The 18,987-nt window shown below is 36.9% G+C and overlaps 1 protein-coding gene across 1 annotated transcript in view; it reads left to right on the top strand.

The window, feature by feature from the left end:
- PTH2R (parathyroid hormone 2 receptor) overlaps nucleotides 1-18,987 on the top strand; it is a 74,879-nt gene that overhangs the window by 9,394 nt on the left and 46,498 nt on the right. The window contains exons 2-4 of the mRNA XM_028112179.1: nucleotides 7,749-7,851; nucleotides 14,713-14,823; nucleotides 14,934-15,055. Coding sequence (XP_027967980.1) covers nucleotides 7,749-7,851; nucleotides 14,713-14,823; nucleotides 14,934-15,055 — 336 coding nt within the window. The remainder of the gene's footprint in view (nucleotides 1-7,748; nucleotides 7,852-14,712; nucleotides 14,824-14,933; nucleotides 15,056-18,987) is intronic.

The following is an 18,987-nucleotide window of genomic DNA, read 5'->3' as shown; positions in this document are numbered from 1 at the left end:
ACCTCGACCTCCTCTTTTCTATCCATAAAGCTAGCTGTTGTGTGATAGGTGGTTACATCTTTATGTCAGAAATTAGGGAAACCAAAGTTTCATTCCAGCATTCATCCCTTTTTTGAGAGGTCATAGAAAGTTCTCATAGTAATTTTTCGTTATTCTCTTAATATACGTGCACAATTGTTATAGCTAATGAGTGCACGGAGTTTCTACTATGTGTAAAGCTTACCTTATCGTTTCTTGACCTTATTATTAATGGTGATTTTACTTCATTGCTTTTGCTCAAAATTAGCCTTCTCATTCGCACTGGATATCAACCATGTTATTTTTCCCAGCCATTGTTCTTTCTCGGGATCCCACAGCTATGCCTTGTGACAGATGTGTTGCCTGGGGTGGTGACACTATAGATACAAATGGATGGAATGTTTTCACTGCAATTTGGCCTGCAGCCTGATTTTCTGTATCTCAAATTCTGGTTGCCAACTGCCTGAAGGAAACAATCGTCTTCTTGATGATTTGTTACATCCCCAAACAGGCCAACACTGTTAGGGTGGGGGGTAGCTTATTTATTTTGTATTGAGTTTCATTTTTTTTTTTTTTGGTTGTACAATGTGATTCTTTTAAAGGTGTACAACACAATAATTTAATATATATATATACATATATACACATTATAAAATGATTATCATTATTAAGTTAATTAACACATCCATCACCTCACTTTGTGTGTGTGTGTGTGTGTGTGGTGAGAATACTTAAGATCCACAGGCTTACCCTGGAATACTGCAGGTTTGGTTTCAGACCACTGTAATAAAGTAAATCTTGCAAGAAAGTGAGTCAAATAAATTACTGGGTTTCCCAGTGAATATAAAAAGTTTATTTATACTATATTGTAGTCTATTAAGTGTGTAGTACCAATATGTCTGAAAAAAAACAATGTACATATCTTAATTCAAAGTACTTTATTGCTGAACAAATGCTAACCATCACTTGAGATTTCACTGGGTCATAATCACTGATCACAGATCACCATAAGAAATATGGTGGCACATGAAAGAGTTTGAAATATTGGGAGAATTACCAAAATGTGACACAGAGACATGACATAAGCAAATGCTGTTGGAAAAATGGCGTTGATAGCCTCATTTGATGCAGGGTTGCCACAGCCCTTCAATTTATATAAAAAAAAAACCCGCAGCATCTGAGAAGTGCAATAAAGCAAAGTGCAGTAAAATGGGGTATGCCTCATTCAAAGCAAATTTTCAGCTTTTTTTTTTTTTAAAGATTTTTTATTTATTTATTTGACAGAGAGAGACACAGTGAGAGAGGGAACACAAGCGGGGGTAGTGGGAGGGGGAGAAGCAGGCTTCCTGCGGAGCAGGGAGCCTGACATGGGGCTGGATCCCAGGACCCTAGCTAGGATCATGACCTGAGCTGAAGGCAGACGCTTAACAACTGAGCCACCCAGGCGCCCCTAAATTTTCAGCTTTGCTATGTTCATAGAAAACTTCCCAAATTCTTAGTGTGGAATGATTTCGAAAGCCATTTTAGATACTAGGTAGTTAGGTTTTTAAGTAACTAAAGCTTTTGGGCCAATTTTGCTGAGATTTGAAAATGGAGCTTTTGACTTGAGGATTGAATGTTGCACACACCTGCCTGTGGGCATAATTCACTTGGCTAATTCTGAATTTGTGTTTTGATGGCAACTCTTTGTAAAATAAATAAATTACTTTTGAGGAAGATACACACAGTTACTTCAATGAATTGCCAAGGGAGTTATTTTAAATTAGTTGATGATTAATAGTTGACAATTAATCTCTTGCTTGGGAGATCTGGTAATGGGTGGGAATTTAAAATTTGTCAGTTCTAATTGGTTTTCTTTTAGAAGATAGGAAATCTTTCATATTTATAGAAGCCTATAAATTATGGGGAACTGCCTAATGCATGATTTCTTTTGCACTCAAATTCTTTGCCAAATAGTCTTAATATATTTGAACTTAATTTAGCTCAGATTAATAGATTTAATTGCATTTAATTTAAAATTTACTTGGTCTTTCTCTGTCATGGTTATAATCATTAAACTAAATACAATTCATGGGGTACCTGGGTGGCTCAGTCATTGGGCATCTGCCTTCAGCTCAAGTCATGGTCCCAGGGTCCTGGGATCAAACCCTGCATCGGGCTCCCTGCGCTGTGGGAGGCCTGCTTCTCCCTCTCCCACTCCCCCTGCTTATGTTCCTTCTCTCGCTGTGCTTCTCTCTGTCAAATAAATAAATAAAATCTTAAAAAAAAATACAATTCACTAAAAACTCTTTATTGCACAAATGAAGAAAGTATTTTGAGAAAATTGTAGATTCACATGTAGTGTAAGGAATAATACAGGGATAGTATATACCTTTTACCCAATTTCTCCCTGTGTGACCTCTTTCATAACTATAATACACTAGCCCAAGCAGGAAATTGATATTGATATAATACACCTACTTAATTCAGCTGTCACTGGTTTTATATGTATTCATTGGTGTGTGTGTGCATTTAGTTTTATGCAGTTTTTATCAGATGCACAGATGCCCTTGACCACCACCATAGACAAGATACAGAACAGTTTCAACACAGGAATCCGTCCTGCTACCTTTCCGTAGCCACAACCTCTTCCTTCTACCTTGTCCCCTGCTCTCTCCAATACCTGGCAACCACTAATCCGTTTTCCATCTCTATAATCATTAGATGACTTAAAAAATTAACTATGCTTGGTTTCTAAGTAGTAATTGGACCTCTGTAAATACCTAATAAATTCGTGTGGTTAAAATGAAAGAGAAAGAGTGGATGATAGGTATGAAGGATGACCGTTCTATGTGATCACTCTTCTAATGCTGAAATCCTAGCTGATTTTGAATGAGGCCACAGATAGATCCATTGTATTTTTAAAATGTTTTCAGTTTGCTTCCTGCATGAACAGGGTCATGGAAGTTTTATGATTTACTGCCTAATGTGCCAAATGGACTGGTCTTTAGATTTAGTTCTGAGTTAGAGGTCAGTTTGTGAAAGGATTAAAAAATTTTAGAAGTATGGACATTTGTGTTTGGGTTGTGTGTGTGTGTGGTTTATCCACATAACTTGTTTTACTTTGAATTAAAAAAGGACATGTGGGGAAACACTTTCATAGTTGGTGTTTTAATTAAAGGTGGATGGTTCAATATTTTCCCCCAAATTATCAGTTTATTATAACAGAATCCTTTTCTCTATTGGAACCCAATATTACAGACAATAAATTCTAAGTAATTAAAAACATGTTTCATTCTCAAATTCACTTCACAGTATAAAAACTTTAGCTACTCTCAAGGGAATCATACTCTTGAGAATGAAATCAGTATTTAAGTAAAGTAAAATAAAATATTAATAGGTCTGTATGAACTCTTTTGAGGCCTGTGTAAAAATATGGAGTAAAAAGTTAATAAAACTGATTTATTATTTGGCTCATTAATACTAGACTCTATGACCAATCCTGAATTCCAAACAAAATTCCTTATTATAGAGCAGCTCACCTTTCTCTCTGGACTGTGGAAAGTAGAATGTCCAAAGAAATTCATTCTCTTTAAACATATTCTTTCAATCCTTCCCGAATTAGAGTCAAATTTGGTATATTAATATTACAGTAATTTTCTAAGAAGGCATTATATGCATTAAGGAAACTTCACTTTATAAAGGAAATGTTTTTGCAAAATTATAAAATGACTTCATATTTTAACATTTCTTGTTTACCTTTGTTTTTTACAACCACCTAGTGGCAAATCATCATGTACCAAAATGAGGTAATATTTTTATATATATTGTGTTTTTTCAAGTTAGGAACCTTGATTCTTTTGAAAAAAGTTAACTTAGATAATTATTGATTCATATGCAGTTGTAAGAAATAACACAGAGAGAGCCCTGTACCCTCTACCTAGCTTCTCCCAGTGGTAACATCTTACAAAAGCATGGTGCAATATCATTACCAGCTTATTGACATCGATAGAGTCAAGATACAGAACTTTTCCGTCTCCAAAAGATTCTCCTGTTGCCATTCTATAGACACACTCTCATCTTCTCCTCCTCAACCCCAAGGCAACCACTAATCTGTTCTCTTTTTCCATAATTTACTGTGTGTCTTCTCTCTTTTTTTCCCCTTTGTTCACTATCTAGAAGTTTGTCAATTTTATTGTCTTTTCAAAGACCTAACTCTCTGTTTCATTGATATTCTCTACTGTTTTCTTTTAATTTTATTGATTTCCATTTTTATCTTTATTATGTCCTTCTTTTTATTTGGTTTGGTTTTAGTTTGCTCTTCTTTTTCCAGGTTCTTGAGGCGAGACATTGTGTTATTGATATGAGACTTTTCTTCTCTTCCAATATAGGTATTTAGTGCTGTATGTTCCTCTTAGCATTGCGTTAGCTGTGCCTTTGATATTTTGTGTTTTCATTTTCATTCAGTTAGTATATTGTTTTGATTTCCCCTGGGACTTCCTTTTTGACCCATGGATTATTTAGAAGTATGTTGTTTAGTTTCCAAGTGTTTGGAGATTTTCCTGTTATCTTTCTGTTTTTGATTTCTGGTTTGAACGCATTGTGTCTGAGAACCTAGTCTGTATGATTTCAGTTCTAAACTTGTTGAGATCTGTTTTATGGCCCGAGACATGGTCTGCCTTGGTATATATTCTGTGAGCACTCGGAAAGAATGAGTACTCTGCCTTGTTGAGTGAAGTGTTCTGTAAATGCCTATTAGATCCTCTTAGTTGACTGTGTTGTTGAGTTCTTCTATATCTTTGCTGCTTTTCTGTCTCATCGTTCTCTCAATTGAGCAAGGAGTATTGAAGTTTCCAACTATAATTGTGGACTTGTCTATTTCCTCTTTCAATTCTCTCAATGTTTACTTCATATATTTTTCTGTTTTTTTTTTTAAATTTATTTATTTATTTTAGAGAGAGAGTGAGAGTGTGTGGGCCAGAGGGAGAAGGAGAGAGAGAATCTCAAGCAGACTCCCCACTGAGTGCAGAGCCCCATGTGGGGCTCCATCTCATGACCCTGAGATAATGACCTGAGCCGAAACCAAGAGTCATTTGCTTCACTGACTGAGCCACACAGGCGCCCATATTTTTGTTTTTTGTTGCATACACTTTTAAGATAGCTATGTCTTTTATTGGTGGAATGACACTTTTATCCTTACATAATGTCCCTCTTGGTCTCTGGTAGTTTTGTTTGCTCTGAAGTCTACTTTATTTGGTATTACTATAATTGGGGGAAATGAGGGTGTCTGTAGAAGTAGAAGTTTAGGTTCCCCAGGCAGCTGCTATTGACACCCAAGGTGGGGAGCTCCTTGTTGCTGATGGGTGGGGATATGAGTTCTACTTCCCACATGGTCCCCACTGACACCACAATGGGATGGCCTCATTGCTAGGCTGACTCCCTACTTGGTCTTTTCTGACAGCACCCCAAGGAGGGGTACCTTTTAACTGCCAGCAGGGGGTGGAAGTCCAGGCTCCCGACATGGTCTCCACTGACACCTGAGGGGCGATGGGGCATGTTACAGACCAGTGTGGGTGAATGTCCTGGCTCTCTACCTCGCTCTGAAACCACTCTGGAGAGAGTATAGGGTCACCTCCTTACAACCCACTGAGGGTGGATCTCCACTTGGTCTTTGCTGGTTTCAGTTGGGATAGAACTGCAGTGTTTTTTCTGTGGTGTTTGGCTTAGGTCAAGCTGTTATTAATGTAAAAGTTTTCTGTCTACTCAGGCTGTCCCTTTCCTTCCTTGCTGTAAAGAGCATGGTTTTCTTGAGGCTTTTTTTTTTTTGGTCAGTGTCTGTTGGTGTTTCAGAGTTGCCAGGTTCTCAACTCCAAGTCCCAAATACATAAGGCAAAAAAAAAAAAAAAAAAAAAAAAGAGAATTTACCACTGTGTTGTTCTTTGGGATCTGAATTCCCTAGCTGGTCTGCTTTCTGCTCTTTGCTTTTCAGAATCATCTCATGTTCATTTTATATATAATGTCCAGAGGTTTTAGTTGTACTTACTAGGAGAAGTAGAGAAAAACACATCTACTCCATCATGCAGAAGTGGAAGTTCCAGAATGCTTCTTTTTAAGAATATCTAATTTATCAGTTCATGTTTACTTAAAAATGGAATAAATGTGAATATTGAAATTATAAGAATCTGCATATTCTAACTTTAACCCATCAGTATCTATAACAACAACTTTAAGTACTTTCAGTAAAATACAACATTTTATTTCAAATTGTAAATGATCACTTACTCAGAAAAAAATTACTGATTTTTTTTTTTTTTTTTTTTTACTAGATGTGCCATTTTATTTTGGATGCAGTTGTTGCCTTTGGAGTAACAGACATTGAACATGAAAACTCCTCTTCTGTTTTAAGTACACTATGATTTTACTGTCCCTCTATGGTGAAGAATACTTGTATCTGTAACTAAGGAGGAAGGGAAAGCAATATAAAAGATGTTAAACATTTCCTTATTCTCCCTTGAAAAGACTAAAGAGCAATTTAAAAGATCATGAATTAGCACATTCTAATCAAATTTGCTCCTGGTTAAACTGGCCACATTGTGTAGAGCAAAATATCTGTAGAAGCTATAGTTTATAATGCTTATGTTCCTGAAAATGTTATCCTGATAAAAAGGCTAAATCTGCACAAAAGAAAACAAAAAATGTATTTATTCAAGTAAAAATGGGCAAGGAACGATTTGCAGTGTTCATGTTTGATAACTGAAGTCAGATTTCTCCGAATCAAATTTATAGTTCTGAAACTTGGGCACAGCCTACCCAGTGGTTTCTAGGATTGAAGTAAAAGAAAATAACTATTGAAATGAAAAAGCAAACAAAAAACCAGCCAGAAAACAGAATAAAACAAAACATGAATGGTGCTTGGCTGTTTCTGGATAATGAATGGGAAGAAGTCAGTTTTATTACCATGCTTACCCAGATGGCTCATAGGCCCACATTTCATTCTCCCTTCTGGATAAGTGAGCTTTTTATGGTTCACTTTTAGTGTAGCTACTTTTAACTCAGGATCTGCGTTGGGTTCGCCTGATGATTAAATTATGATGTGTATTCCAGTCCAAAAAATTAGTTTTTGTTTATTCTCTTAGTAGTTCTGCTTCTCTGGTTGAAACTTGACTAGTAGGATGATCTTCACGAGTATCTTGTACCTTCAAATATGTTGGTTCACAAACCCATTAAAGTTGGTGCAAGAACCACAAGGGGTTCCTGTGAAACATGGGGATTACCAATCACCACCTCCAGAAATAAATTCTGATTCACTGAATCTGATGTGTAGCTTAAGGATATACATTTTATATGAGCATCAGATTCAGGTGGTCCAGGCACCATGCTTTGAACAAACACCTATGAATATTTTGTCATTTTTAAAATAAAATATATTTCATTGAAATGAAGGTTTTCCAAAGTAGAATTTCCTCTCCATTACTGGTGGTGTTAAAGCCAAATCTAGGTGAACTCATTCAATAAGAATTCATTATTCACTTGTATGTTAGAAGCACATTCCAGGGTGGGAATGGGTATCAAGGTATCTGGTGAAAGATATCTAGTGGAAAGTTTGACTCAGATAAAAGACTATTCCAGATAGCTGGATATCAAAACTTTAATTTTCAACTGTATAGGAGGAGATAATGAAAGATTATATCATGGTTTAAAAAAGAGCTAATGGGAATATTTTTCTGTTTGTATTTTATTCATTTCCATAGCTGGATTCTGATGGCACCATTACTATAGAGGAGCAGATTGTCCTTGTGCTGAAAGCTAAAGTACAGTGTGAACTCAACATCACAGCCCAACTTCAGGAAGGAGGTAAAGGTGCTAAAAATTATGTCTTCTTGTGTCCCTACCCTACCCCAGTCCTCAAAAAGACTCAAATTCCCCTTTTAAGTAGTAGTAGGGTGTTCCTCATCAGTCATTACATGTTTTCATATGGAGGATCATGTAGCAGAATCATGCTCTTTTCATTTCTTTTTTTTTTTTTTTTTCAGATTCTACTTATTTATTTGACAGAGAGAGACACAGCAAGAGAGGGAACACAAGCAGGGAGAGTGGGAGAGGGAGAAGCAGGCTTCCTACTGAGCAGGGAGCCCGATGTGGGGCTCCATCCCAGGACTCCAGTGTCATGACCTGAGCCGAAGGCAGACGCTTAACAACTGAGCCACCCAGGCGCCCCACTCTTTTCATTTCTTTAACCACAAGCTCTTCCCTCCCTATGGACAGAATGACTTGCCTGATTTTTGAGTTTCAGAATAGCAGCTGGGCATGTGCACATTGGTCTCTCAGGCCTCTCTTTGGGATCTGTTTGCCTACAGAGAGCATGCATCCTGATTTGCCCTTAACCAGGTAGTAAGCTTGGAGCGGCAGGCTCTGTTCTTGTGCATATTGCTTGCAGTTTTAGGTAGTATATGTAAATACTAGAGGAACAGACAAGCAGGCCTTTTTATATGTACCTAGGCCCTGTTCTCAAAACAAATTTTCTTCTTAATAAAATGATTATTTAATTTCCATATGCCTGGCTCTCTATGTAATTTCTTGACTGGTTCCACATTCAAGTGGGGACCTAGATATGTAATTTCTCAATTAGTTCCAAATTCAAGTGGGGAACTAGAAAAACAAAATGACAACACTACAGGTGAGCTTTTGGTAGCCTTGGTCCACTTGGGTGGCTTACTGTTGTAACTGCTCAGGAACTTGTGGCTTGTGCTACTTGGGGCCTGGTGATCACTCTCAGTTCTTATTGGAGCCATTGAGAAAAGTTATTTATTGGAATCTTTGGAGTAGTAGGTAAATTACAATGTTTTATATGGGGAAAATGCTTCGCCCTTATAGTTGAGTATAATTAATGAATTTTTTAAAAAGGGAGGTGCTGTTTACTGAGCTTCCCTAAATTCCCAACAGTCTCAATGCAGCAGATGTCTTTAAAGCCATGCCCTACTAAAATTAACAACTCGGGAAACAACAGATGTTGGCGAGGATGTGGAGAAAGGGGAACCCTCTTATGCTATTGGTGGGAGTGCAAATTGGTGCAGCTACTCTGGAAAACAGTACGGAGGTTCCTCAAAAAGTTAAAAATAGAACTACCTTACAACCCAGCAATTGCACTACCAGGTATTTATCCAAAGGATACAAACATAGTGATTTGAAGGGGCACATGCACCCCAATGTTTATAGTAGCAATGTCCACAATAGCCAAACTATGGAAAGAGCCCAGATGTCCATCAACAGATGAATGGATAAAGAAGATGTGGCATACACACACACACACACACACACACACACACACACACACACACACACACACAATGGAATATTACTCAGCCATCAAAAAGAATGAAATCTTGCCATTTGCAATGACGTGGATAGAACTAGAGAGTATTATGCTAAGCGAAATAAGTCAGACAAAGACACAATATGATTTCACTCATATGTGGAATTTAAGAAACAAAACAGATGAACACAGGGGAAGGGAAGGAAAAATAAAATAAGATGAAATCAGAGAGGGAGGCAAACCATCAGAGACTCCTAAGCCTAGGAAACAAACTGAGGGTTGCTGGAGGGGAGGTCAGTGGGGGGATGGGGTAACTGGGTGATGGGCATTAAGGAGGGCACTTGATGTAATGAGCACTGGGTGTTATAGGCAACTGATGAATCACTAAATTCTACCCCTGAAACTAATAATACAGTATATGTTAACTAAATTGAATTTAAATAAAGGATTAAAAAAAATAAAGCTATGCCTTAGGGGCGCTTGGGTGGCTCAGTTGATTAAGCTTCAGACTTTTGATTTCAGCTCAGTTCGTGATCTCAGGGTTGTGAGACTGAGCTCCGCACTGGGTGTGGACCCTGCTTAAAATTCTCTCTCCCTCTCCCTTTGCCCCTCCCCCCTCCTCTTCCTCCCTAGGGGGAAAAAAAAAAAGCTATGCCCTATAATGAAATGTCTAGTTTGATCTACTTCATTCTAATTGCCAAATACTTAAGAACATTTGAAGTTTATAACTTCTCCCTCTTGAATAATATAAGCAATTTGAAGTACTTTAATTACTTCCAAATTATGTTATTGTCATATAATTTTATATTAATAAAGTCATATAGTTTTATCTTAATTATATATTATAATTTTTCTTCAAGATGAAATATGTCTTTTTGTAAGATTTCTTTACGTTAGAACTTGATTGCAGTGAACACTCTCAGTGTTTGTCTGAAAAGGTGTTTATTTCAGTCTCAATCCTCAAAGATACTTTTTCTGGACATATGATCCTTGGTTGAGAATTATTTACTTTTCACACCTGAATATTATTTCACTTTTACTCTAGCTTCCATTGTTACTGGTGACAAATCAGTACTCAGTCTTTGTTGATGATTAGTTTTTTCTCTCTGGCTCCTTTTAAGAGCTTTTCTTTGCATTTGATGTTCTGCAGTTTTATCTGTATCTAGGTATGGATTCATTTGATTTCTGAGGTCTGAGGATCTGTGTCTTTAGTCATTGGTAGGAATGGTTTGCTATTTTGTCTGAAACTTTGCTCTCTCCCCTTCTCCTAGTCTTTCCATCTGGAACACTAATTAGACAAATGTAGGACTTTCTCACCCTACTCTTTGTGTCTTCAAAAAAGAAATCAGATGAAATAAATATGGCAAAATATGAGCAAGTGTCAATTCCAGGTGCTGTATAGATATAATATTCTCTTTTATTTATGAAAAAATTGTAATAAAAAGAAAATACAAATTTTCTTCATGTCTATGAAAGTGAAAGAAGTATAAATGCAAATACCTAGCTACAAAATGATTCAAGTAGTTAAAAACAAAACCCAAAATATTATTGATCCTGGTTTGACTTCACAAATGTATGGTTACACTGTATTATGGGTAACTATAGAACTGGAAAGAGACAAAGTTGGAGTTTCCAAATTTTAGACTGTTCTGTGTGAAGATCATGGTGTGACAAGCATCACTAATAAGTAGTTTGTCCTGGCACACACAAAAGATGACAAGAAATGTAATTAATGGTGTTAATTTATAAAGAGAGATTGGTGAATCATCATGCAATTAATCAGTTTCTTGGTAACTGATGAAAGTATTTACTCACATAGGATGTGAAATGATGATCAAAGAGTAGATGTTAATTAAGATCTCTGCGTTAGCTGTGTGAGGGCATGGCTTCCCCAGTCCTTTCAACGTTTGTGAATATTTACTATTCTCTTTGTCAAAGAGCCACCAGAGAGATGAACACAATCTACAGAAACATTATTTTTGAGGAATGTTGGTTTTCTGAATTTTGGGGATTGTGTGTGTATGTGTGTGGGGTGGTATCTTGTAAGGAACTAGAAAACTATCCCCTTTAGAGCATGAGGAAAATATCAGCAGATTTGTCTCCATGGTAGTTTAAAAACTACATAATTATAGAATAAATGGTCATTGGGTTTTAAACTTGTATGAAGACCTTATTCCATCATGTAACTAACTCTTGCCAGAAAATATCATGATATTGCAGCATACATTTTATCTATTTTCTATCTATCATCTATCTATCCATCTATCATCTATCTATCTATCTATTATCTATCTATCTATCTATCTATCTATCTATCTATCTATCTATCTATCACCTATCTATTTTAGAGAGAGAGATAAGACAAGCGGTGGGGAGGGACAGAGGAAGAAGGAGAGAGAGAATCCCAAGCAGGCTCCACGCTCAGTGCGGAGCCCTACACAGGTCTTAATCTCACAACCCTGAGGTCATGACCTGAGTCAAAATCAAGAGTTGGGTGCTTAACTGACTGAGCCACCCAGGCACCCCTGCAGCATACATTGTAGAGGGACAACTAGTTGTCAGAACACAAGAATGTGTGTCCAGGTCAAATTATTGTAGATGCACAATAGATATCTGGTAAAGGATTGGACAGTACAAATAAATGAGGATGCATGACTTGTTAAAGACAAAGTGAATGGATGTGAAGCCACATGGAATGGTAGTAAGATACAGAAGAGTGTCTAGGGTAAAGTTGGTGAAAGAGGTTGGTTCATTGCACTCTGAACAAGAAACAAAACAAAACATAGGTAATGGTGGAAAGAAGCCGATGAAGCTGTGCACCAGAAGCAAGAGTCAGTGTGATGGGTTCCTGGATTGCTTGTGATATGTAAAGTATAGGCTTTTATTATGCAAGCAAAGTGAGGCTGTTTCCAAGAGAACGTTCTCTTCTATAAGAACAGTGTGGGCGAGGGAAGACATTTTCTTTTTCTTATTGCTTCAGCAATACCCAAAGCAAATCGAGTTGTTTGTTTCCATGTGATATGGAGGACACTAAGAAGTTAATTTCAGGTTTATGCTGAATTCTTTTCTGTACAGATCAGGGTTTGCATGACTATTCAAAATTGAACAAACAACTTGACATCATGAACATCGGTTAGAGCAAAATTCCTCAGCTACAGTAGTGTAATTGGTAACAAAAAAATTGAGAGAGCTATAATGGATAGGACTTGTGGTAGCAGAATAAAGGTCCCCAAAGATGTCCATACCCTAACTACCTGGTGTTATGCCTGTGTATGCTATGTTACATGGCACAGGGACACTGCAGGTGGGATTACAGGCCTTAAAATGGGGAAATTATCCTGGATTATCTGGATGGGCCCAATGTGGTGTATGTGGTGGATGAATCAGGAGGGGAAAAGGAGAGTGGAAGAGAGACTTGACGAGAAGGGTCACCTTGACTTGTTGACTTTGAAGATGGAGGAAAGGAGTCATAAACCAAGGGATATAAGTGGTTTCTAGAAGTTGATCGCCAGCAAGGAAATGGGGAACTCAGTCCTAGCTGAACTCACTGGACTTCCGACTTAAAGAAATAGTGAGATAATAAGTTTGGGTTATTTGAAGCCGTTACATTTGTGGTAATTTGTTATGGTAGCAATAGAAAAAATGAATACAACACTCATTAAAAGTAATCTCATTTTGAAACGAAGGATATACTCTTTCCTGGAAGTTCAATACACAACTAATGGAGAGCAGTCCTAAAGAACACACAGTGTTGACTCTGAATATTTGTTAAGCCCCTGCCAAGTGCTGGGTGCCTAAGGCATGGAACAAAACAGACAAAATTCCCTATCTTTAGGGTCCCTGAGGTTTAAGGAACCAATAATAAAATAACACTTACTATTGGAAGGTGATGACAGCTCAAGTAAAAAGTATAGAAGGCAAGGGTGTAAGGAGTGTTTGGAAGGTAACTATAAATGGGGAGAGTTTGTTCAGAAGCGACCTGTGAGTAAAAGTCTGTAGGGCGGAGGGGAATAAACCTTAAGCCATCTGGTGAACGCACTGAATTGAAGGGAGAGCTAGGAGGACCTTCGCAGAACTGAGGTCAGGGCGATAAGTATGGGGGAAAGCGGATCTTGCAGGGCTTTCAGACTTTGTAAAGACTTGGCTTTTGCTGGGAGTGAGATGGGAAGCCTTTGGAAGATTTTGGCTTACTGTGTGAATGAATGAAAGGAGAGCAAGAATGGAACCTGAAAGATCAGATTTACCTTTCAATGAAAACTTTCTTCAATTTATGTGTAAAAAACTAAAATGGCATTTTGAATTCACTAGCTAATTTAAGAAATTTCCCCTTTTAAATTCCCTTAACGTTGAGAGAAGCGTATCAAAATATTTAAGAGTGGTGGTTACACTGTCTGCAATTAACTTTAAAATACCACCGCAAAAAATAAATTAGATGAAATAAATATGGTAAAATATTAGCACATATCAATTCTGGGTGATATGTGTGTGTGTATATATGTATACAATGTGCTTTATTTATGAAAAAATTTTTGTAATAAAATTTTTCCTCATGTCTACGAAAGAAAATGAAATGTAAATGCAAATACCTAGTTATAAAATGATTCAAGTAGTTAAAAACAAAACCCAAAATATTATTCATCCCAGTTCAACTTCACAAATGTATGGTTACAGTGTTATGGTTACATTATATTATCAGTTCAGTTATAGAACCGAAAAGAGACAAAGTTGGAGTTTCCAAATTCTAGATTGTTCTGTGTAAATATCATGGTTTGACAAGCTTGGACCATGGGTCTGGCAATGGAGGTTTTGAGAAGTGCTAGGGTTCTGGGTGCATTTTGCCCATTCAATTCTCCCCCCCACTCCAAATCTTTATACTTGATTCTTGAGGAGAGTAGAGCTTGTGAGAATTTTGTTTGAGATGAGTGTTAGACTCAAATTACTAGAATTATTGGTAAAAAGAAAATAAAGAATTATTGGTAAAAAGCAAACTCAAATCTTGGAGCTTACCTGGGAAGCTCAATCTGTTTCAGGTATCATATTTCTTAACAGCAATTTTTTAAAATCTAGGGTAAAAAAATGTAGCTACAACTGTGATAGAATTTTACTACGGTTGTTCACAATGAATTCCAATGTTTCTTATATATTAATTGCTATAACTCATATATAGTGGAATCACTAAAATATTTTTAATTTATGCAAATCAAACGTTCCTCTTAATGGACCAGGTGAGGTGGATGAATCTTAGGACATTTGCATCGTATCTACCCCATTCTAGTTTTTACAACTACCAATTTGTTTTACATTTTGCTACAGGTGGAGACCTGAAATTTTGTATTTTGAGCACATTTACTGTCTGGTTCCAATTGCATTTTTATTTGCTTTTTAATTTTTTTCTTTATTAGAGGGAAATTGTTTCCCAGAATGGGATGGACTCATTTGTTGGCCCAGAGGAACAGTGGGGAAAATATTGGCGGTTCCATGCCCTCCTTATATTTATGACTTCAATCATAAAGGTATTGAATTTTTTGGAAATGATTAATTTGGAATAGAAATGGACTTTTTTTCCCCTAATGAAAACCAAGAGAATTGAGCAATTTCAATGTTTTTCTTCATGTCTTTATAGGAGTTGCCTTCCGACACTGTAACCCCAATGGAACATGGGATTTTATGTACAGTTTAAATAAAACATGGGCTAATTATTCAGACTGTCTTCGCTTTATGCAGCCAGATATCAGCATAGGAAAGGTAATGATAATTTTTGTATTTGTGAACCCCACAGGGAAACTGGGATAATATTTTTATATATTTCTTGATTGCCAACTATTATATATAAAAACCCCTTTATTCTAGGACACAAATGTCCTAGAAGATAAAAGCAAGGTTGGAATGTTTTTAGCTATCCAGTTAAGGAATGGTGTAGGACCTGAAACATTCTGGTGTTTTCTTTAGGTTAGAGTTATCTGGCTAAGATATATGCACATATACTTATAAGTATGTATCTGTGTGTATTATGTTATGGTACATTATGTTTACATTATATTATGCTATATTAAATATTTTGCTTAAAAATCGAAATAGGTAGTCAGCAACATGATTTATGATTTCTTTTTTGTTACCTATGAATGGCTACATCTCATTTCACTCTGTATTCCTAAAGGAGATTTGTATTTTAAAGAAGTATTTGTTGGGGTGCCTGGGTGGCTCAGTTGTTAAGCATCTGCCTTCGGCTCAGGTCATGATCCCAGGGTCCTGGGATGAAGCCCCGCATCGGGCTCCCTGCTCCGCGGGAAGCCTGCTTCTCCCTCTCCCACTCCGCCTGCTTGTGTTCCCTCTCTCGCTATGTCTCTATCTGTCAAATAAATAAATAAAATCTTAAAAAAAAAAGATGTATTTGTCATTTCATAAGATTAGCCAGTAGGTGATTTCATTAGTAGGTGAAAGATCAGAGTTGTAGAATTAAGCGGAAGCAAGGGGCATCCCATAGGTCTTCCAGACAATACCTTAATTTTACACACGAGTAAACTCAGAGCCAGAGATTAGGTGTTAGTCAGAGTGACCCAGCTCACTGATGACAGGATCTAAAGCTGAATCCTGATCTCCAAATTCCTCATCAGTGCTATTTGCAGTATAGCAATCATATGTGAATGTTGGAAACTTCTAGGTATTCACTTTTAAGTGATAGGTGGTGCTTTAAGTCATGCTTAAATTCCTGTCACTCAGACCTCATGAGTAAAATGCATGATGATATGTGCATATTATAGGAGTTAATATGATAAATGGATATATAAGTGGCTTTTATGGGGATCCTGAGAACAGTCTATCATACATAAACTCTACCAGCATTAGACATTTTTCTTTATGCTTGATTTTTTTGGAAGGAAGGGGAGTAGGGAGAGCAGTAAGGGAAGCAGTGAGTTGAAGATTTCTTTGATTTTGCACTAATAATCAGGACTTTTTTTTTTTAAGATTTATTTATTTATTTTTTGACAGAGAGAGAGAGACAGCAAGAGAGGAAACACAAGCAGGGGGAGTGGGAGAGGGAGAAGCAGGCTTCCCGCAGAATAGGGAGCCTGATGCTGGGCTCGATCCCAGGACCCCGGGATCACGACCTGAGCCGAAGGCAGACACCTAATGACTGAGCCACCCAGGCGCCCCTAATCAGGACTTTATTAAGATTTTAAAAATTTATTTATTTGAGAGAGAGCAGGAGCAGAGGGAGGGGCAGAGGGAGAAGCAGACTGCCTGCTGAGCGGAGAACACCCCCCCCCCCAATGTGGGGCTTGATCCCAGGACCCCAGGAGCATGACCTGAGCCAAAGGCAGATGCTTAAGTGACTGAGCCACCCAGGCACCCAGTAATGAAAGTTTTTATAAAAGGAACAAGAAGTAAAAAAAAAAAAAAGTGTGCATTGAGAATAAACATCTTTATTGAGGGGAAATAAGACTAAGATTTTGTAAACATCTATTGTCTTGTTCCTTATATAATTTCCTTATTGTTGGTTTGACAAAATGAGACAGTTACTTTTATTTACTTATTTTTCAGCTTTCATATTTTATTATTATTTTTAAATTAACATATATTATTTGTTTCATGGGTACAGGTCTGTGATTCATCAGTCTTATATAATACCCAGTGCTCATTACAACACATACCCTTCCCAATGTCCATCACCCAGTTACCCCATCCCCCCACTTCCCCTCCCCTCCAGCAACCCTCAGTTTGTTTCCTAAGATTAAGAGTCTCTTAGGATTTGTCTCCCTCTCTGGTTTCATCTTGTCTCATTTTTTCTTTTCTTTCCATATGATTCTCTGCCTTGTTTCTTAAATTTCACATATCAGTGAGATCATATAATTGTCTTTCTCTGATTGACTTATTGCACTTAGCATAATACCTTCTAGTTCCATCCATATCACTGCAAATGGCAAGATTTCATTCTTTTGATGGCTGAGTAATATTCCATTGTGTATATATGTCACATCTTCTTTATCCATTCATCTGTTGATGGACATCTGGGCTCTTTCCATAGTTTGGCTATTGTGGACATTTCTGCTTTAAACACTGGGGTGCATGTGCCCCTTCAAATCACTATGTTTGTATCCTTTGGATAAATACCTGGTTGTAAAATTGCTGGGTTGTAGGGTAGCTCTATTTTCAAATGTTGAGGAACCTCCATACTGTTTTCCAGAGTGGCTGCACCAGCTTGCATTCCCACCAACGGTGTAGGACGGTTCCCCTTTCTCTGCATCCTCGCCAACATCTGTCATTTCCTGACTTGTTAATTTTAGCCATTCTGACTGGTGTGAGGTGGTATCTCATTGAGGTTTTGATTTGTATTTCCCTGATGCCAAGTGATGTTGAGCACTTTTTCATGTGTCTGTTGGCCATTTGGATGTCTTCTTTGCAGAAATGTCTGTTCATGTCTTCTGCCCCTTTCTTGTTTGGATTATTTGTTCTTTGGGTGTTGAGTTTGATAAGTTCTTTATAGGAGACGGTTACTCTTAGTAAATAGATGGGAACGAACTCTTCTGATAGGCCATAAGGTTATTACATTTGTTAGAGTATTATATTTAAAACAGCAGCATACTGTAGAAATTACCATATAATCCATCTCATGTTTAAAGTTTAAATGAACTTCTGGAAAGCAATTTAGCAATGTGTGTTTAAAAAACTTCAAAGCAGTCATATCCTTTGATCTTATAAAATTATTTCTAAGATTCAAGTATAAGGATTTGGAGTGGTGGGAATTGAGTGGACAAAACATTCCTTGAACCATTGATTTTTATAGTGAATATTCGGAAGAATTTAAGTTTATTCTGAAGAATATAAATTTCCAATGAAGAACCTTCCAGAGAAGGTTAAATAAACTTATATAAATGTTTTTTGTAAAGACTTTGTGGCCTTAGAAAAAAATTCCTTTGTTACACAGTTAACAGAAAAAAAAAATCAGGTAATAAAGTTGTATGTAAATTGGGAATGTAGATGCTCAAAACAATAGAAAATGCTGCATAGAGATAGAATGAAAAGAAATACATGAAATACAGTGTTTCTTTTTGGTTGGTAGGAATTCAGGAGATCCTCCCCCCCTTTTGTGTTTCACACATTATCCAAATATTTTCTCTTTTCTTTTTCTTTCTTTCTTTCTTTCTTTCTTTCTTTCTTTCTTTCTTTCTTTCTTTCTTTCTTTCTTTCTCTCTCTCTCTCTCTCTCTTTCTTTCTTTCTTTCTTTTCTTTCTCTGTCTCTCCTTCCTTCCTTCCTCCCTCCCTCTCTTTCTTTCTCTCTTTCTCTCTCTCTCTTTCTTTCTTTTTCTCTTTCTTTCTTTCTCTCTCTCTCTTTCTTTCTTTCTCTTTCTTTCTTTCTCTCTTTCTCTCTCTTTCTTTCTCTCTTTCTTTCTCTCTCTCTTTCTTTCTTTCTCTTTCTTTCTTTCTTTCTCTCTTTCTCTCTCTTTCTTTCTTTCTCTCTTTTTCTTTCTTTCTCTCTCTCTCTCTTTCTTTCTTTCTTTCTCTCTCTCTTTCTTTCTTTCTTTCTCTCTCTCTCTCTTTCTCTCTCTCCCTTTCTTTCTTTTTTTTTGTATTTAATTTTTTTATTGTTATGTCAATCACCATATATTACATCATTAGTTTTTGGTGCAGTGTTCCATGATTCATTGTTTGTTCATAACACCCAGTACTCCATGCAG

The sequence above is a fragment of the Eumetopias jubatus genome, unplaced genomic scaffold (genome assembly GCF_037043125.1).
Source record: "Eumetopias jubatus isolate StellerSeaLion01/CBP00866 unplaced genomic scaffold, mEumJub1_p1.0 scaffold_3, whole genome shotgun sequence".
NCBI lineage: Eukaryota > Metazoa > Chordata > Mammalia > Carnivora > Otariidae > Eumetopias > Eumetopias jubatus.
This window is presented reverse-complemented; position numbering and strand designations above follow the sequence as displayed.